The sequence below is a fragment of the Haliotis cracherodii genome, unplaced genomic scaffold (assembly GCF_022045235.1).
Source record: "Haliotis cracherodii isolate W230 unplaced genomic scaffold, xgHalCrac1.p SCAF_16, whole genome shotgun sequence".
In the NCBI taxonomy this organism is placed as follows: domain Eukaryota; kingdom Metazoa; phylum Mollusca; class Gastropoda; order Lepetellida; family Haliotidae; genus Haliotis; species Haliotis cracherodii.
This window is the reverse complement of record NW_027266271.1, coordinates 18,411,532-18,431,383: the sequence shown is the minus strand read 5'-3', so window position 1 is coordinate 18,431,383 and position 19,852 is coordinate 18,411,532. Positions and strand designations below refer to the sequence as shown.

Here is a 19,852-nt window from a genome sequence, read left to right as displayed (position 1 = left end):
CGAACCCACACAAAACTTTTCGGAGAATGTTAAAACTCCCCAACACTGCAGCCTTCAGCATAACCCAGATTGCCAGAAGGGCTGTATTCCTGGCAACAAATCCGGGTACTCTCCCAATGTCAGTCAACAGATTGGGCGGTACCAAACCTAAGGCACCGAGAATAAGTCGGAGTTGGACAACTTGGTACTTGGGATGCAAGGGTGGCATTTCGAAAGCGAGGTTGGCTTTGATAGGTCTGAGGCTGTTTACGGGCCTATTCCAAAGTGTTTTGTCTTTGTCATTTTCCATGACGCCGTCTACATATTCTGGGTCGTACCATGGATTGACCTCTGTGTCAAAACCACAAGCATGACGAAGACGGTAATATAATGATCGAGCCACTACATCATTTTGCTTAAGACACTGTGTTTGCGCCAAAGCTGGCCAAGTGTTGGCCTGACTATGTGTTGGGCAGTCTCATTAAATTCACTGTATATTCTACATTTCATATTTACATTTTGATGCAAAATCACACATTGACGGAGTGGGAAGTGACTGGTCCTGAGCAGCAAACAGAAAGCCTTCTGTATCACTGTTCATTCCAGCCGACTTCATCCAAGCGAAGGACTCTGCAGGGTTGCTGATCTTCTCAACACACTTCACATAAACTCGATGCAGTGGTCGTTCAGATAGCATCTCCTTGAAAAACTGAGTCTGGGCCGATTTGATATGGCACTTCGCTTGGTTGACACTCATTTCAGTACCGTCCAGCAGTACAGAACCATCAACAGAATCAACACTGACATTGGGATAATGTCCCACATACTTGGCTCGTTTAAGGAAACTGTGGAATGCCTTGTTTTCATGATGACTCTTGACATGCTTCACAAGAGGATCATCAGACAAATAATTCTGTGCAAAAGTGCACAATAAATTCTATCATGAAGAGTCTCCACGTTAATCAAACCACGCCCTCCCATTATAATTGGTAAATATAAGTGATTGAGGGAAGAACGAGGGTGGTGGGATCTATTATCTGCCATGATTCTTCGTGTGACATTCTCGCACTGTCTGCTCGTTTTATTTCAGAGCAAACTTAAATCTTTTGGTGATTGTATTTAGAAATTCAACGAATCTTGAAAATAACTCACGTAGTGAGGTACATTTAAGATTGTCGTTACTTTTAAACATTGTTCTTCTTATTCGGTCTTTGTATAAACTGTACATGGGACACAGGCATATTTTGTTGAAGACATCAGCTGGCGAGCTGTCTATATCATATTTTTGTTGCAAACACGCATAATGACATCTAGCAGAACGACCTCCGGGTCATGTGTACTTACATTTCACCAACTCCAACCCCAAAAATATTACAATTCCCAAATTGTTTTTAAGAGAAAGCAGCGGATTTAATAACCACCGAAATTGGGATATACTTTTTTCCCTCTATGCACAGATCAACAATTGCTTTGCCTCCCAAATTTTCTCACAAGGAACAAAAATCATAAAAGCCAAACCCCCAGAAAAGAAAAATGTGTGAGAACTATTTCTCGTTGCGGAGCCACCCAGTATATTCTCTTGTTCCTAGCTTTAATTAGGTGTGAAATGTCCCTGCGTGAGGCTGCAGTGTGAATTGCGCGGTTTCTTGCCATCTGCTGTGTTGTAAATTTCCAAACGACACCTTTTTTGGCCGCTTTTGAAATTGGAAACTGTATATCCATCAAGTGCGCGGTCATAAACAAAGTGTTTGTTCTCGTACATTTGATGGCAACACAACATTATAGTGGAAGTATACGGCCTACAAAAGCAGCAGACGTAGGAAAGAGTTTATCCTGAACACTTATTTTACATTTCCGCTGCTTGGCGCAGGAACTATGCAATGATGGCTGCTCCGAAAGACTAACAGCCATAGGATGCTGGTCTCTCTGAAGAGTCAACGAATGTGCACGTTCGGTCCAAATGTGACGGTTTTAATTATAATTACATCATTACCACTGAACAGGTTGCAACATGTGGTCCCTCTAACAGAGTAATGAGGCCTTTTCCAAACTTTGTTATCTTTATGAGGTATATATCTTTATAAGGTTGGTCTTTGAACATCCCTTAAACGGTGTCATCATTGATTCATTCGTTTATCATTTAACGCCGCTCTCAGCAGTATTCGTGCTATATGATGGCAGTCTGGAGTCTGGAGTCTGGACCAGTGATGGACATCGTGGGCATCGATCCACGCAATTGGGATACGATGGCATGCATCAACCAAGTCAGCGAGTCTGACCATCCGATCCCGTTAGCCGCTTCTTACGACAAGCATAGTCGCCTTTTACAGCAAGCATGGGTTGCTGAAGACCTATTGTCTACCCGTATCTTCACGGGTCGTGTCATCATTAAAACCATTTTTTTCAAATCCAATCCCTTAAATAGTGACATGATTAAAAACAATTTATTGACTCCAATTTCTTAAACGGTGACATCAATGAAATAACTTTAATGAATGCAGTCCCCTAAATTGAGGCATCATTGAAAACTGAAAATTGACATACTTCTAGACTCGAACTAATGGACTTTTCATTGCATGTAACTTATGCAGAAACAAATAATAATTTGATTTACAATGCGTGACATTTCAAACAGATTGATTGTTCCAATACATCTTTATTAATCTAGCAAGTCATTCTCAAAAGAAAATACTTGTACTGACGTATATATTCAAAAAAATAATACGCATGGTTTCGCACACAGATGATGGAATGGTGGACGGTTACGTCTTACAAAAACACATCACCCTTTGCTACTGTTAGCAATCCTACACCGCAACAATAAGCGTGCTTTATTTGTTTAGAGCATTCGAACAATTATTGAAGAATTGCGGGAATGCCGGATCCGTTTCTCCGTACCGCAAGGGTAACACACACCATATATTCAACGAAGGACACGGCAGTTGTTCCCAAGCAGGACGATATATCAGATGATTTATCAAATGGAAACAGTTTCAAAGAAGAACACAGTCAGCATCAAAGATTTCACACGTGGTGGAAGGCACGTTCTAGTAAATATATCTCCGGCAAATTCCGCTCTTCCGCACTTCAACTCTGTGCTTCGTGTTTTCTGTTCGCGGAGTGATACGGCCTTTGAGAAAAAATAGTTCCAAAATCGTGTGTCGGTAAACCTCAAACGTTGTGAGTTGCCAACCGACCCATGGATGATAGAGTGAAGCGTTCAGGTGGGGTACTTTTTACACTATCCCTCCCCTATGTAACTGTAACCTATGCTGAGACGACGCTGCTGCTACTAACACTACACGCGGCTATATAAAAGGAACTATGATCAATAGAAGCGACTGCCACATCTACGATTCGTGATAACTGTTACGATTGGCGGCCCTGCATCTATCAATCATTGCTACTCCATATGTTACTACTTCTGCAGCTACAACTACCACTGCTGCTTCTGCTGCTACTCCTATTGCTACTACTACTACCGCTGCTGCTTCTGCTGCTACTACTTTTACTACTACCTCTACAGCTAACATTGTCACTACTACTTCTGCAGCTACTACTACCATTGCTGCTTCTGCTGCTGCTGCTGCTACTACTACTGCTACAACTTCTACTACTACTACTGTTTGTACTTCTGCTGCTACTTTTACTTCTACCGCTGCAGCTAACATTGTCACTACTACTTCTGCTACTATTGCTACAACTTCTGAAACTTCTACTGCCACTGTTGCTACTACTACTACTACTACGACGACGACGACGACGACGACTGCTACTACGGCTAGTACTACCACTACTACTACCACTACTATTTCTACTACGACTACTGCTACTTCTACTTTTACAACTGCTACTACTACTACCACTGCTACTTTTTCTACTACTACTACTACTGCTGCTACAACCAGTACTACTACTACTACTACTACTGCTACTTCTAATTTTACAACTGCTACTACTACTACTACTACCACTGCTACTATTTCTACTACGACTACTACTACTACTACGACGACGACTACTACTACTACTACTATTTCTACTACTACTACTACTACTGCTACTACTACCAGTACTACTACTACTACTACTACTACTACTACTACTACTACAACTACCATTCTCCCAGTTCCACGATTGTACAAACAGTCCCCAATGACCGTTATTGACGTCAGCCCTGTAATAGTTGTCTAAGCAATAATATGCCGCTGCAACCATATCCCCGACCACAACTACGCCTACTATAAACAGTGCTGCTACTACTGTTACTTCTACTTTACTAATGTTACTGCTATGTACGATATCCTGCATCTACAGCTGATACTACTGTCACAACATTTGTCACTGTAGCAGCTGCTAATGACAACAAAACCACTGCTTTGGCAGCCCATGTGCTGCGAGTTGATCTTGTTGCCTCTGTAATACACTGTTCCTGGAAACATCCCAAATAGCAGGTTCTTATTATTGCCAATCCTATTTCTCAGTCATGTACATACCGTATACCTGCACTAGGTTAAAGTATATATGTCTTTTTCAACAACCTACATGTGTACACGTGTAATAGAATGATATGTACACCGCGTAGATATGTACATTCTGTATACGCAGTATCATGCATGTAGTACGTGTATATAGTAGTAGGGTACTTACACCAAGTGCACATGTAAATTGCATGAATGCTATCTATATCATGTATCACTGGACGTGTCAATAGCATATATGTTGTCTATATCATGCATACGTACACGTGTCAATGGCATATAGGCTAACTATATCATGTACACGTACACGTGTCAATAGCATATGTTACCTATATCATGTATACGTACACGTGTTAATAGCATATATGTTGTCTATATCTTGCATACGTACACGTGTCAATAGCATATGTTACCTATATCTTGTATACGTACACGTGTCAATAGCATATATGTTGTCTATATCATGTATATGTACACGTGTCAATGGCATTTAGTTACCTATATCATGTATACGTACACGTGTCAATAGCATATACATATGTATGTTACCTATATCATGTATACGTACATGTGTCAATAGCATATATGTTACCTGTCTTGCATACGTACACGTGTCAATAGCATATATGTTGTCTATATCATGTATACTTACACGTGTCAATGGCATATATGTTGTCTATATCATGTTCACGTACACGTGTCAATAGCATATGTTACCTATATCATGTATACGTACACGTGTCAAGATCATATATGTTACCTGTCTTGCATACGTACACGTGTCAATAGCATATATGTTGTCTATATCATGTATACGTACACGAGTCAATAGTATATATGTTACCTATATCATGTATACGTACACGTGTCAAGATCATATATGTTACCTGTCTTGCATACGTACACGTGTTAATGGCATATATGTTGTCTATATCTTGCATACGTACACGTGTCAATAGCATATATGTTGTCTATATCATGTATACGTACACGAGTCAATAGTATATATGTTACCTATATCATGTATACGTACACGTGTCAAGATCATATATGTTACCTGTCTTGCATACGTACACGTGTCAATAGCATATATGTTACCTGTCTTGCATACGTACACGTGTCAATAGCATATATGTTGTCTATATCAAGTACACGTACACCTGTCAATAGCTTATCTGTGACCGATATCATCATACCTGTTCTCTATCCCGTGTATTACCACATCAAGTAATTACATAGGGTCCAAGTAATTTTGTGATATTAGTTTTGAAATTCTAAATATATATTTAAGAAAGCCACAAAGACTTCTAGTGAATTTTAACTGCTTATTTCTTTAAAACACCTGTTTTGAAAGAGCATTGTGTGAGCCCATAAGTAGGTCATAGTTTGACCCCGCGGGGGCGGTATGGTGGGACTTGAAAATTGCTTCAGGAAAAGGCATCCAATCTGTGGAAAAATCGCAAACATTCTTATCGACTAGATTTATCTTGATACTAAAATTCTTAACGCACTTTGATATTTGTTATATTGCCGGATTGCTCTCTCTGATGTCACGTGGACACCGCTGGAATTTGAAAAGCGCCATCTGTCAAATGACAGTATGGAGAAAATGATGGTTGTTTGAAGAACCGTTAAACCAATATTATACAGTCATAGAATTCGATACAGTCTTTTAAAGAAATTAATTTTAAAAGAAATGGGAATATGTAATGCTTAAGTTTCCGGCGATAGTATCAGATATTGATGTTGGCACAAGAACGAAAGGGGGCCGTTTTTCAAATAAATACTTTGATATTGGTAGTTAAAACGCACTAATTTGCACCCTCCCCTACTCTCTCTCTCTCTCTCTCTCTCTCTCTCTCCTCTCTCTCTCTCTCTCTCTCTCTCTTTCTCTCTCTCTCTTGGTCATTACGACAAGCATACTAGAAACATATTCTACCATCCAGCGTCTAGTTCTGGCATCAGCCTATATATTCTTATTTTGTTTGTTAGTGTTATAAGGCCCATTTAGCACAACTGACAACATACTTATTGTGAGCTGAAAACAGTAAGCATTCAGTATTATGTGTTTTAAACCTTGTCTCGCTAATGAAAAGGCGATTTTGTAGTTTCTTGGGTATATTTGATTGTATAATATTAGACAATTTCGCAAGTTTCATTTTATAATGTTTCTTAATTATCCGCATTACCAAGTCAATAAAGGCCACATAAGAACATGTTTCACTAATCATAAGAAATGTCTGCTAAAAGTCGAGTCTATTGAATAATTCTACCTGTATCAGAGGCACATACGTATGAATCAAATTGTACATATATATATTATTTAACTGCGCAGATATATAATTCATTTTCCTAAATCATTTGGTGCGTTATTTTAAGTTATAAACAATACAAAAGTGTTTTAGTTATTCAAAGAGACCGCGGATTGAATGGAAGCGACTATAATTTACCGTTATCATACATATGCATTTGAATACAATTCAATTCTAGATGTTCGTAATACGATAGTTTTTAATCTTTTTCGTATAGTAAGAAGTTGAAGCACTCACGGTTCTAGAAACACGAGTGTCCAGGGATTAATCTTTGATTGGCTCTCACTAATAACCTTTTTGTATATAGTGAAAAAAACCATTCAAAATTACTAATCGTGCGTTCATTCTTATTCATTTTAAAAATATTGAATAATTTACATTAATTTAATTTAATTTACCAATTTATTACATCCCTACACACCTACAAACTCACAAAAATATGATGTATAACTATTTGAATCCAGATACTGCCAGATATTGACCTTGATCGAAAAGGCATAATCAGAGCTTCACCAATCTGACATACATTTCCCAAACCAAAATACCACAACAATATACTCAAACCCGCAAACAAATACTAAAACTTTGTATTGTATTCAACAAACTGGTATTCAAATACCAATCATGTCACAATCCTTTCACCAGTAAAAAAGGTCTTCATCTGACTTGTTCCACAATGCAACTGATGACTACATCAAAGCCAAATGGCTCTAGCATAACCACACAACCCTCCAGCGTTTACTTATCAGTGAAACTTTATCAAATGTAATGCATATTCTGATAGATGTATAATTATTCCTTTGATCTATATCATCGACGCGCACCTGCATAAATTCATTTACTCGTCTTAACGTTCTAATATCCCAGAAAAGCATCCAGGCTTCCAGCGTTCTCCGTGTTGCCTTCGCACTGGCTACGGTGGTTGATTCCTCTGATAGCACTGTCTGCTTCCCTTGGGCTTATTTTCTCAGGGGCAGGGGCCATCCTTTCAGTAACACTATCAGATTTTCACAAACAGAACGCATTTTGTTTGAAATCGCTACCCCCAGCGTCCTACCGTTTCGACACCCTAAAAGAGCAACACTAGGTTGTTATTTCTCCCCCTGTACAAAGTTTGCATTCTGTCTTTCAAAGAACGGTTCTCATTTTGCTTGAGGCTTGCAACAATAAGCGAGTTACAAATGCGTCTTGATACATAGGCGGTTTATAGAGGGAACAATGAAGAATATTGCAACGAGTTATGAACACTTGTGTATTAGATCTACACTTGAAATGCGTTTACTTTCTAAGACAAATTACAAATGGGACAAATACAAAACACAATACAAAGATTGTTAAATTTGAATGTGTGGCATGGCTAAGGTTAGGAATGTAGTACCTAACTTTGTTCAAAGAATTGCAATGTTATAAGCTGTCAATATACATTACAGTGATGGAAATAATGAAAGAAACATACGAACGAAGCAAATGAACGTTTGGGTATCCTTGAACGTCATATTAATAAACATAAGGCAATATTGGTCTCCTGCCATATTGACATTCTCCTGACATGGCACTTCAATTTCCACCATTTTGCCATCTTCTATTTAACAGATTGTATCCGCGTTTGGTGTATATGCCTGTTATCAAATATATCAAGTAGAGAAAACATTAAATAAGAACACAACGTTGTATTTGGAACTAGTGGTTCAGAGACATGCTCTTCTTGAAGAAAGTTTTCAAATACAATGTGTATGGTACTCCCTCGTGTGGGATATGTGTTACAGGAAACGAACCGACGTTGCATTCTTTATCAGTGTATGAAATTGTTACAACTTTCAAAGGAACAAGGACATTGATAAACAACTTCTTTAATATAACTGAGAAGACAATTGAGTGTAGACTCTAACACCAAACAAGTGTACATGTACATGTTCATCACTGCAGTTTCTAAGTGTCATTCAAAGAACTTTTCAAATATTCATATAATCATCTTCTAATGTTAAATGTATTGGGAGTTTTGGTAGCTTGAAATATCCAGATAAATGTAAAACGTCAACACCAGTGAATAAACGGTTCCGATTATTCGCTGATACACTTTCTATTGGGCGAAAAGTATGGATGAACAAAAATCAGTGATGACACAAGGTGTTCGCGAAACCTGATTGGGAGATGGGTGATTCTTAGACCATCTGAAATACTACTTGCTACGGGATCATGGGCAACGAGCTATTGCAAAAAAACCGTTATAATCCTGTATAACAGAATACACGTGGGGTTGAACCACATACTAATTAAATTTGAAACTTCCCAAGACATCATGTGAATCTGCTGTGGATGGAACGCTACACTACAGCACGTGAAGCGACTCCGGATCAAGGGAGAGGCCGACCTATAATGTATATTAAGTCTGTGTTGGTAACGGTTCATGGAGATTTCTCAGGTGTGTTGAGGGTTAGACACCATACGATCACTTTGTGTCTCTTTTATCAAAGAACCCAGTCGCTGGCGGTCAATTGTTTTGGGTGTAGATTGATTGTGAAGATGGGTTCAATGCTGTCGTCATCACAGTAGAGCACCATCTAATGTGTTGATATGATCACCGAAGCCATACAAATATAATATAACATAAATTTATATGAAAACAATTTGTACAAAAATATTTGGGACTGAATTTTTTAACATTTTATACTAGTATGTATATTGATGAAACTGTAAACATATTGGATATTGTTTTATTCTCTAGCATTCTCTATGTATTTATTAGAAATTGTGTAATTTTTAACATCCTGCACAAGCAATGTCGATAATTCGAGCATGAGCTCCCAAAGAGACAAAACAGAGAAAACTCCACAGGCACACACTAGTAGAACGCAATTCCATTTTTTTGTAAGATATTCATAAAAAATAATACCCTTACTTCAGCACATTGCGACTGAGACGAACGAGAATATCATCAAAGAGTACATTTTTTCACACACTGGCCTAAAAAAATACTTTTTGTGCATGAGCACTTGTAAAATATGTTTTATCTATATCCTCGTGTGACCTTGTACATCATTTCGCGACCCTCACCAACCTTCATTCCTCACAGACATAGCACCGTGGCTTGGCGATGTACCTTTCAACACTTCCAAAAACTCTTTCTCACTGGAACTCCCAACAACGACAACATACCACATTGTAAGGCTGATACCACAGCTAAAAGTGCCATGCCTACCATGTATACTATTCACATGATATGGGTATTTGTCTTATTCCCCGATGCACCAGACTAATTATTTAAGTTCTGTGTACGTCACGATGTGAACCATTTGACTATACTTATCAAGGGATGAGCACATGTGGTATGTTATGGCGGATGGTTGACAATGATTTAGAAGCGTATTTCCTGACATTTGATCAATGAATTGTGAAAATAACTCTTCTTATTTTGACCTATGATTGTATTGTATACTGGACAAAAACAGTAAGGGATAGTGTTAGGATATTCTTTGTAGTGAAGACTGGGCACACGATTTCATAAAAATATCCCTTAAATAATTGTGATCCCAAAATTGGCAGAAAAAGAGTTCCAGGTCGTAGACGGTTACTCCACGAATGTGGTGGTCATGATGCTTACATGCAGTGGGTGATAATTAAGGCGAATTATGAATTTAACTAAATGAAAGTGATAAAACCTGATCCATTATCATAAAAAAACTCTCAGCTGAAAGCAGAGTCCATTATACGATCCGACATCATTCATAGGTGGTAAGGAATCACTATCTAATAGTGATAAAACCAGATATTCGCGAAAAAATGAGGATATCCTGCCCCACTAGTGGCACGCGCACAGACACATGTAAGTCAATTGTTCACCTGAATACACACGGGAAGTCAAAATTGAGAATCTCATCGGACATAAATTTTGTCACTGATGCGTTAAATTTGGAAATGTCCTCCAAATGACTACCAAAAACCCTCGTTACACACGAACACACACACACACACACACACACACACACACACACACACACACACACACACACACACACACATCCCTCCATTCGGCGAACCTCTCTATTCCAGAAACCTTGTTATTCGGACAGTCAAAACTAATCAAAGGACATTTATCCGTTACCTGGGTTCATTAATCTGAAATTTAATCATTTCCTGAAACACCGTGAGTAAGCAATGCCAATACAATCATTTCATATACATTATTGTTGTGTCAAATTTGAAAATGTTCTCCACATAAAACGTTTTGAATGCTGTACTAAGGCCTAAGATCATGAACTTGACACCTGAAGAGCGTAATTCTATACACCTTTGAGCAGAGTCCTGGCCACTGGGATAGCCATGAAGCACAATTAGAAAGACAGCAATACAACAATCAACAACTGAAATTACATATATGAATAATGCTGTGTGTATATTTATATCTGAAATGTGACACATGTCGAGAAAGTGACGAATTGTCTCACAATCCTTTGAAATATATCGAATGATGGTAATGCATCAAACAAATTGGTATATTATTTTTCATTTCATTCCAGATTCCCCCGATCCTTATAAATTGGACCTTTCGGTAAAACCAAGGAAGGAGAGGACAGCATTTACCAAACATCAGATCCAGGAACTCGAGAAGGAGTTCAACGTACACAACTATCTGACACGGCTACGACGATATGAACTTGCAGTGTCCCTGGAACTTTCTGAAAGACAGGTAACACATCTTCTTTAGTGCTATTCAGATGATCGTGAAAATAGAATGAAGTATTTCATAGGCATTTAGAACACATGACACTTTTTATGGATATCAACAAAGAATAGAAGTTATTATCCATAAAATTTGTCATGTATTCATGAAAATGGAAAGGTAAAAGGCTGAGGTGGGCAATCTATAGTCTGTCTTACAGACCCTGATACAAATATATATCAAATACAGCCCATGCAAGTCTATAATGTTTGGCAAGTCTAGATCACTGCAGTATCAGGCAGTATCTGAAAATGAAGAGAGTCACTGGGCTCCCTTTTATTTTATTTTTATTAAGAAAAATGAACAACTGTTTTTTTTATGTACGATATGTTCATTTCAGAGACTAGATGTTAGTCTAGGCAATCTAAACACCTTTCCATTCAATACCATGTGTGTTTCAATATTCCTGTAAACCTTTATGCAACAGCTGAGAAAAAAACGTAAGGTTAAATGTGAGTTGCCTGCAGACAACAATGTTGTTTAACAGATACCTATGACGTCCATGTGATTGCAATAACACATTTAAAGGGGAAACTCCCTGTGGGCATGCCTGATATTTATTACATAAAGAGAATCTTTGTATAGGAAGGACATATGTATAGGAAGGACAAGTTGTTTCGTGGTGTTCGACCATGTCGAACATTATTAGACGCGCTGCTGCTTATACCACATGAACTTATTTATTTCTTATATGTGTTTTACTGAATTCTCAATGGAGTGCATTATTGCCAAAGATCCGGATTTTTTTTCTACACATACGTACAAAGTGTAGAACCATTCTTGGTGTCCCCTGTCGCGATATGATATATATTAGACAGAAATAATCATAAGAAATACAAAGGGGCACATGGAGGCGAATCTGAAACATAATCAAAGCAACAAACCTTTTCCATAAGTGTAAGGCATCTCAGAAGAGTCCACTGTACGATTCCAACTATATGAAAAACATATGTTTATGAATCACTATCAAATAGTGATGACACTTACTAGGTAAGCGCATCCTGCCTCACAGGTGGCACCCGTCATAAACACATGCAAAGGAAGGTCTAATGTTCAACTGAAAGTTATAATACCATATTTACTCATTCATTAAATACCCTTCATGTAATGACCTTACGAAAATGGTATAGTGGTATCTACTGAAAAGACATTGCAATTGATAACGAAATGGGAACAAGGATGAAATTAATTTAAAACGATGATAGGCTCACAATATCACTTGAAGGCCTGGATGAAACTATTTCGGGGAAGACCGGAAAGTACCGAGCTTTGCCGAGAGAAGCCCATGTTATCAAAAGATCTGTAAAAACGAACAGGCAACACAAATAAACGTACCTCCAAGTCTTTGCATTCCGGAACTGATAGTATCAAAAGAACGAGTGTTAGATTGGCTGATTACACCATATTTCTTTGTACTTGTGCCACACACGAGATGCAGAGTTCGTCCTTTAGGAGGAGGATTTTTAAAGGTTTTCCTGGTGTACATTTTCCAAAAGCAAAGAAATAACCCAGATGTCTCGTGACTGCATTAAGGTTATTTCTTATCCAAAGATTTATACCCCATATTTTGCAGGTGGATCAGTACGTGGAAGATATCATATTTACATGCATGATAGATTTACTGAGAACCCAATTGCCCTGACAGCATTACCATTGTAACAAATAGATTTGAACTAAAACTCAAAACAGCAGACATTATGTATATGCCATTCCTGTCTGCAGACGTTGTTGTTGATTAAGATTTGTGAAATAGCATAGCATGGTCTATTTATTCCAAGAAAGCTTCTACGTGGGAATGACAAGCTCGTTTCCGTACATATCTCAAGGGTTAAGCAGGTTCTTGTGCTTCTTAGTTCAAACAAATAATAGAATACGTATTTATGCCTATTTTTTTTATGAATGCTGACTTAAAAGCTTCGTTATTTTGGACTATGATATATTTTCTATGTGAATTGTGAATTCTATCAAAGATTCAAAATTGAGATGATTATTTTGGTCAATAATTCCAGATGATCTGAAACTTCATTAAACTAAGCATCTCGTTTTTGCCATATATAAATATAAATTGCATTTGATGAAAATTATGCGTTTTATTAAACCCGTCAGTATTAATCAGATAAAATAAATAATCAAATTAGTTATATTTATTTTGAGTGACAATTGATAAATATGATGCATAAATTTCTGATCTATAATTCTGAACTTGGACCACGGTTGATTCATCTGATTCGGCGAAGGAGGAAGTTCCTGCGTTGAGCTTTGGTATTTATTTGTGTTCGCGTTTGAGACATATGAACTGCACAATGGCAGCTTTTATGATTCATAACTGATAGCAAATAGCCTCAATGTGTTGTATTCCGTTACCTGCCTTTTTATCAAAAAATCTTGTTAAAAAATCCATAATACGATGCTTCAGTTAATCACATTTCCTTCTTTCCAAACGTTCGTTTCATCTGTTCTTTTTTGGTTGTAATTTGTTACATCACATATGTTACTACAAATCCTTAACATTTACGTAATTAATAATCATGTAATTATCTATTCACGCGTATCAGATAAACTGAGTTTCAAGACCCCACGTGATTTTGCCCGGAGTTTTGTAAATTTCCAGCCACCGTCTACTTTGTTGTTTCTATTGAGGGTGACTTTTTGTGTTTGTTCTGTGCGCAAAGGTAATTGTCATATATCGCTGCGATCTGACACCCCAGGTAAAGTCAACATATGGCCGACAATATGTAGACGAGAATAACAAACTACCGGAAAAAAACTAAAAACTTCGTTTCTTATCAAACAGCTAAAAAATAACTACCATTTGACGACAGATCGCACATTACATCTGGCCAAATGAACTCCGGTAGTTACATAAGGTTTTTCAGAGAACGCCATCGAGCGATACCCAAAGGCACGAAGACACGAAGTTACACGTGACCGAGATAAGTTAAATATAATCCCCATTTTGCACATAGCACCAGTCGTTTGTATTGTTTATTATCACCCCGTCAGTGAGTAACATGTACAAAAATATCGTTTCGGTAAATAACAGCAATATAACCATTTCCATAATCATGAGAAATCTCCATTGTACGATTTCAGCTATGTTGCAAACATGTGTTTATGAATATCTATCAATTAGTGATGATAACAGGTGCTCGCGAAATGGCCACAAACACATGCAAAGGCAAGTCACGTGTTTATTAAAACAGAAAACAGGAACATAAGGTTGAAGTCAAAATTGGGAATTGCATCGGACATCATTTTTGTCGCTGGTTGTGATAATAAGCAGCGCTTTCAATGAGCACTCGATGGATACCTCTAAGTGAGACTTATTTGCATGTCTTTGCAATATAATACATTATTAAATGACCGTCTCTTCCGCTGAAATTTTAATAAATACCAAGACTTGCATATTGAAATAGGGCACATACATACAGCAAATACTACCAAGATAAGACTTAATTCTTAAACGTATTTTAAGATTGACTAAATGTTCCGAAATGATGATATTTTTCCTCTATCCCCCTCTAGTGACAAAATCAGTTGACGTGTTTATACTGAATGTGCTTAGCATAATTACAAGGTGACACACATATGTGATCATTCGTGCTGTACTGTACGAGATATAACTATGGAAACGCAAAACCAACTGCAATAGCTAACACAACTGAACAAACATTATTATCATACTATTATTCTTATTATTTAAAATGACATATTGTTTACCATTGTTGACTGACTACAAGGACAAATAACGAAGTTTATTAGTCGTGTTCAATTGTCGATACTCTATACACTGAACTACGGTTATAACGAACACGCTTATAACGAACTGACGGATATAACGAAGTTACTTTTTAGTCCCGACTCTTTGCTGTATATATGCTTATAACAAACTACGGTTATAACGAACTAAAATGAGTAGTCCCTTTGAGTTCCTTACAACCGTAGTTTACTGTACTTACATTGGTAGTATAAGTAAATACCTAAGGATAATTAAATACTTTTCATCATTCCTGATAATGAAAAATAATAGTTCGATGAATACAACATGGTAATACAGAGAGCCCATATATTGCCTTTCTCAAAATGTGTTTTCATGCAAGGATGCATTTTATCATGAACATAGACGACGAGGGAATATTCTTGTTGTGACGTTGTCGGCTATATCGAAATATCGTTCTCCCAATAACTGAGGTACCTTGGACAATGTTGTACATTAAAACCCCTGAGTACCGTTTCCAGTAGTCACCATGACTGGGGTACATATGTATTTCATTAAACCCAAACCAGTCTAGATTTATTCATAAGCCAGTCTAACTAGTTCTTTCCCACAAGAAAGAAAGATTTGGGAAATGCATTTTCAATAAAGGATTTCATAGACTATATGTTAATCTACTTTCATACTTAAGCGTCTCGATCAATTTTCCGGATTAACGAATATGTCGGTGTGGAGCAATGCCCCTAATCTTTCTTTTGACTTTTCACACAATCATTATCCAGAGGCTGTTCGCGTAACAGTTCGTACGAACGGTTTGCAACGGTTTACGATAAAGGACGGAACAATATGTGATTTTGAAGCTGTAATAATGTCGTGTTATTGGAATACTGACATTGCTATGTAAAATGACCTATGTTATGTTCTGTTCTAGGTGAAGGTCTGGTTCCAAAACAGAAGAATGAAATGGAAACGCGTGAAGGGGACTAAGCTCGTAAAGGACAAAGTAGATGGGCAACTCAAGCCAGTTATGGCGCCTAATGTGACTTCTACGAGTGTCACTGACGCAGATATGGACGAAAGCTTGACTGAACAAGAGCCGCCTGCTCACTGATACAAGATTGTATTGAAGTTTCTGTGATAACCATGAGGAATATGATCCTGAATAGGTCGTGTCTGTTTTCTTTACCCATGACGCAATGGAAGCAGAGCTTGACTCAAGTCACGCCTGTTACGACAATCACAGGAAGTCAGAACAGTTGACGGCCCTCCATGAACTTCCGGTTTCATATGGCCTTGACATTACTGCCATGCAGCTGCAAACTTCATGAATATGTGGTGAAGAATGTGCAGAACGGTGATGTGCCATTACGTATAACATTATGTGTACACAATGGATGACATGTACCATTGTTGAATTGTACAGAATTTTAATATACAAGTTCTCTTATGATGGCAAAATGTTGTATCATATATAAGCCTCCCTGTAATGCACGTACGGTAAGAAGGAGAAATCTCATGTTTACCTTTCCTTAGGATTCTCAATGCATGTGGGTGTTGGATGACCAACGAAGACCACGACAATCCCCCACGATAAAGAACAGATTTACTATACACCTGTCTTAATACTCATAGGTTGCCATTTGTGACCGTAATCGTGCACAGGTACAAGTGCATGGTACATAATTAGCGAGCAGCTTAAACTACACCGGTCATGTAGCAACAAAAAAATGTGTTACCGAATTCCTCGAAAGATTGGGTATTTCACTGCTGAGGGAAAGAAAGTAAACACAATTACCTCCGATTGGATGTTCATTTGAGAAAAGTAATGTTTTGCACGTGCCTCCATAGAAACATGCGCCATCTGGTGGCGAAAAAAAGTCGGCAGGTGACACTGCCTTCTTCTTTCGATTTGCTCAAGTGACGTTCAAGTTTTGTGGACAGAGAAAACTTATCAGGATAAGTAAATCCAAGTTTTATTTTACAAACATGCTCTGTAAATAAACAAATATTTAGAAGACGAAATGTTTTGTTTTTTGTTGCACGATTAAACTTACAGAGGTGTCAACACCTGGCGAGGGGAGGAAAGGTTTGAGTTGATGCCAGGAATTTGGCGAGTGCAGGAAATCAGACCGAGTGGTGTACCCAACCCTCATTGTAGGGACCTGCCCCTAATGAGAGCTCCACACTTGTGCCAACATATCATCTCGACATCTAACCTGGTATTTCCACTTACCGTGAGGGTCAGTTTCGTTTTCCCATGAAAATTGTGGAAATCAAAGGATGTAACCAGCCCTACACAAGCGTCTAGTGTTAGGTGACTGCAAAGCTCATTATGTGAAATGCCTTTTTGTAACACAAGTATCTATACGTCGTACAAGTGGTCTAGATATCACGCCTAACAATTACCGTAAATTGTAAGTTGTTTTCCTATTCCATACATGAACGCAATAGACGATGGCTTTGTAGACTTACATTTAGTCTCTGAAATGAGAATAATTTAAGATTATGTTGTGAAATTGTCATTAGATATATAATAAAATGCGCCTATTATCTTTTTTATGTTCAGACCTGAAACAGATGAAATTTAGATCCCCCAAAGTATTGTAGACTTATTTGGGGGATTTTCGGATATTTTCGTTCACGGTTCTGTATGAGAGTGATTGGGTGGTGGGTGCTACCGCGGGGGCAGCACATGCTGGACCTTATTCCAAACGCCTTATGTCATCACTGATGTTCAGTGATCCATTTATGTCCATTTCCATCGTTATTGTGCCGTTTTACCCCCAATGTAATCCGTTTGGCCGTATAATCGAAACTGTTTTTTCTTTCACGATGAAGCTTTATATTAAACTGCTAAACGGGTTATTAAAACAGGCCACGTTTGTTTGCAGAGAATAGCACTTAATTGATGTAAACAACTTTAGGACATGTACATCTTTTCATTGAAACTGGCCATTTTATAAGAAATATGAAATTGGTTTACGTCTATGAGTTCTAACATGCACAGACTGCTTGTCATTTTGGTTTTGATATTTTGAACAAGTACTGATTGAATTTATTGAAACACACGGCATCCAAGAATACGAGTAGCAAGGATATTTTCATATCTGAAGTCTGTCACACTAAATTATTTATTTCACACCTCTTACTCGTGGTCAATATGGCTACCATCAAGTGTATCACTGTCTTTAAAACTACTCCATACATCCTATATATATATATTTCGGAACGCCGTGTGTGATGTTGCAACGTATTGATTTCAATCCCTAATCCCTGGGATCTCATCATAAGTTAATCAAGAAGTACATCTGAAGACAGCGTATTGGGCGACATACGGCTAACAACGCTTATGTTATTGTCTAATTGGCCAAGATGGTACCAGTGACGTGCTGGTCGAATTCAAGCAATGGAGCTTCAGAAGTCTTCAATCAAGGACGCAATTGTCTGACATGAAGATCCTTTCTTCCACAAATAAACTTGGTAACAGATGCTTTGCTGCAAGGACGCGCCTTTGATTGCACATGCATACTATCTGTCGAACAATTGGAAAGAAGTGCAAACTGTAACACACGGATGTGAGGAAAGGTTGTAGGACGTTCCTACATGCTCGTCAGAATGGAACCGTCCCTAAAAAAGTATGTAATACTTCCCGATATGCTAGAACGTGTGTTGAACATCTGAGAGATGTTCATTCCATACCAGACTTGGCGTTCAGTGGATGCATAGCTGGTGTTCAACGGGGTGATCTACCTTATGATTGGGTGAGTGAGTGTTGCTTGCGGTCGCTTCTATCTTTATTCCCGACACAACACGGCGGTGGACACCATGAATGGATTTACCACATTTTGCTTAGGTTGGGATTCAAACCCGGGTCACCGACGTGACGACCTGCACCATATCGGCTACTCCAACGCCTGAAACCTAACTGCATCCAAGGCTGTATCAGATTTCACCGACTTACTAAGACGCTTAACATAATACAGCGTAGGATGTAGGTATCTAATTTACATTGCTGGACGCAGGGTGCAGGTATATGAAGTTAAGTGCAGGATGCAGGGTGTAGGCATACGAAGTTAAATGCAGGATGCAGGGTTTAGGTAAACGAAGTTAAGTGCAGGAAACAGGTGTTGGTAAACGAAGTTAAGTGCAGGATTTAGGGTGTAGGCATACGATGTTACGTGTAGGCACAGGACGTATATCGCTGGGTGCAGGTGTAAGCATAGAAAGTTGAGTATGTGATGAAGGATGTTGGCATAGGATGTTGCGTACACGATGCAGGGTGTAGGCATAGAATGTTGCGTACACGATGCAGGGTGTAGGCATAGGATGTTGCGTACACGATGCAGGGTGTAGGCATAGGATGTTGCGTACACGATGCAGGGTGTAGGCATAGGATGTTGCGTACACGATGCAGGGTGTAGGCATAGGATGTTGCGTACACGATGCAGGGTGTAGGCATACGATGTACATCGCTGGATGTCTACCATAGACTGTATGGTGCAGAATGCAACATAAAATAAATACACCATGCATTAATTGCATTAAAGTTTACATTTTGAGAAAGCACACGGAGAGCAAATATCTTTTTTAGTGTGGAGGGAGATTATTAGCCCTACCGAAACACGGCTCCAAGCCAGTCGTTCCT

At 38.3% G+C, this 19,852-nt stretch overlaps 1 protein-coding gene across 1 annotated transcript in view; it reads left to right on the top strand.

Moving 5' to 3' along the window:
• Positions 1-17,204, top strand: part of LOC139463452 (homeobox protein MOX-2-like) — a 28,225-nt gene extending 11,021 nt beyond the window's left edge. The window contains exons 2-3 of the mRNA XM_071244718.1: positions 11,290-11,459; positions 16,139-17,204. Coding sequence (XP_071100819.1) covers positions 11,290-11,459; positions 16,139-16,318 — 350 coding nt within the window. The 3' untranslated portion in view covers positions 16,319-17,204. The remainder of the gene's footprint in view (positions 1-11,289; positions 11,460-16,138) is intronic.
• The last annotated feature ends 2,648 nt before the right edge of the window (positions 17,205-19,852 follow it).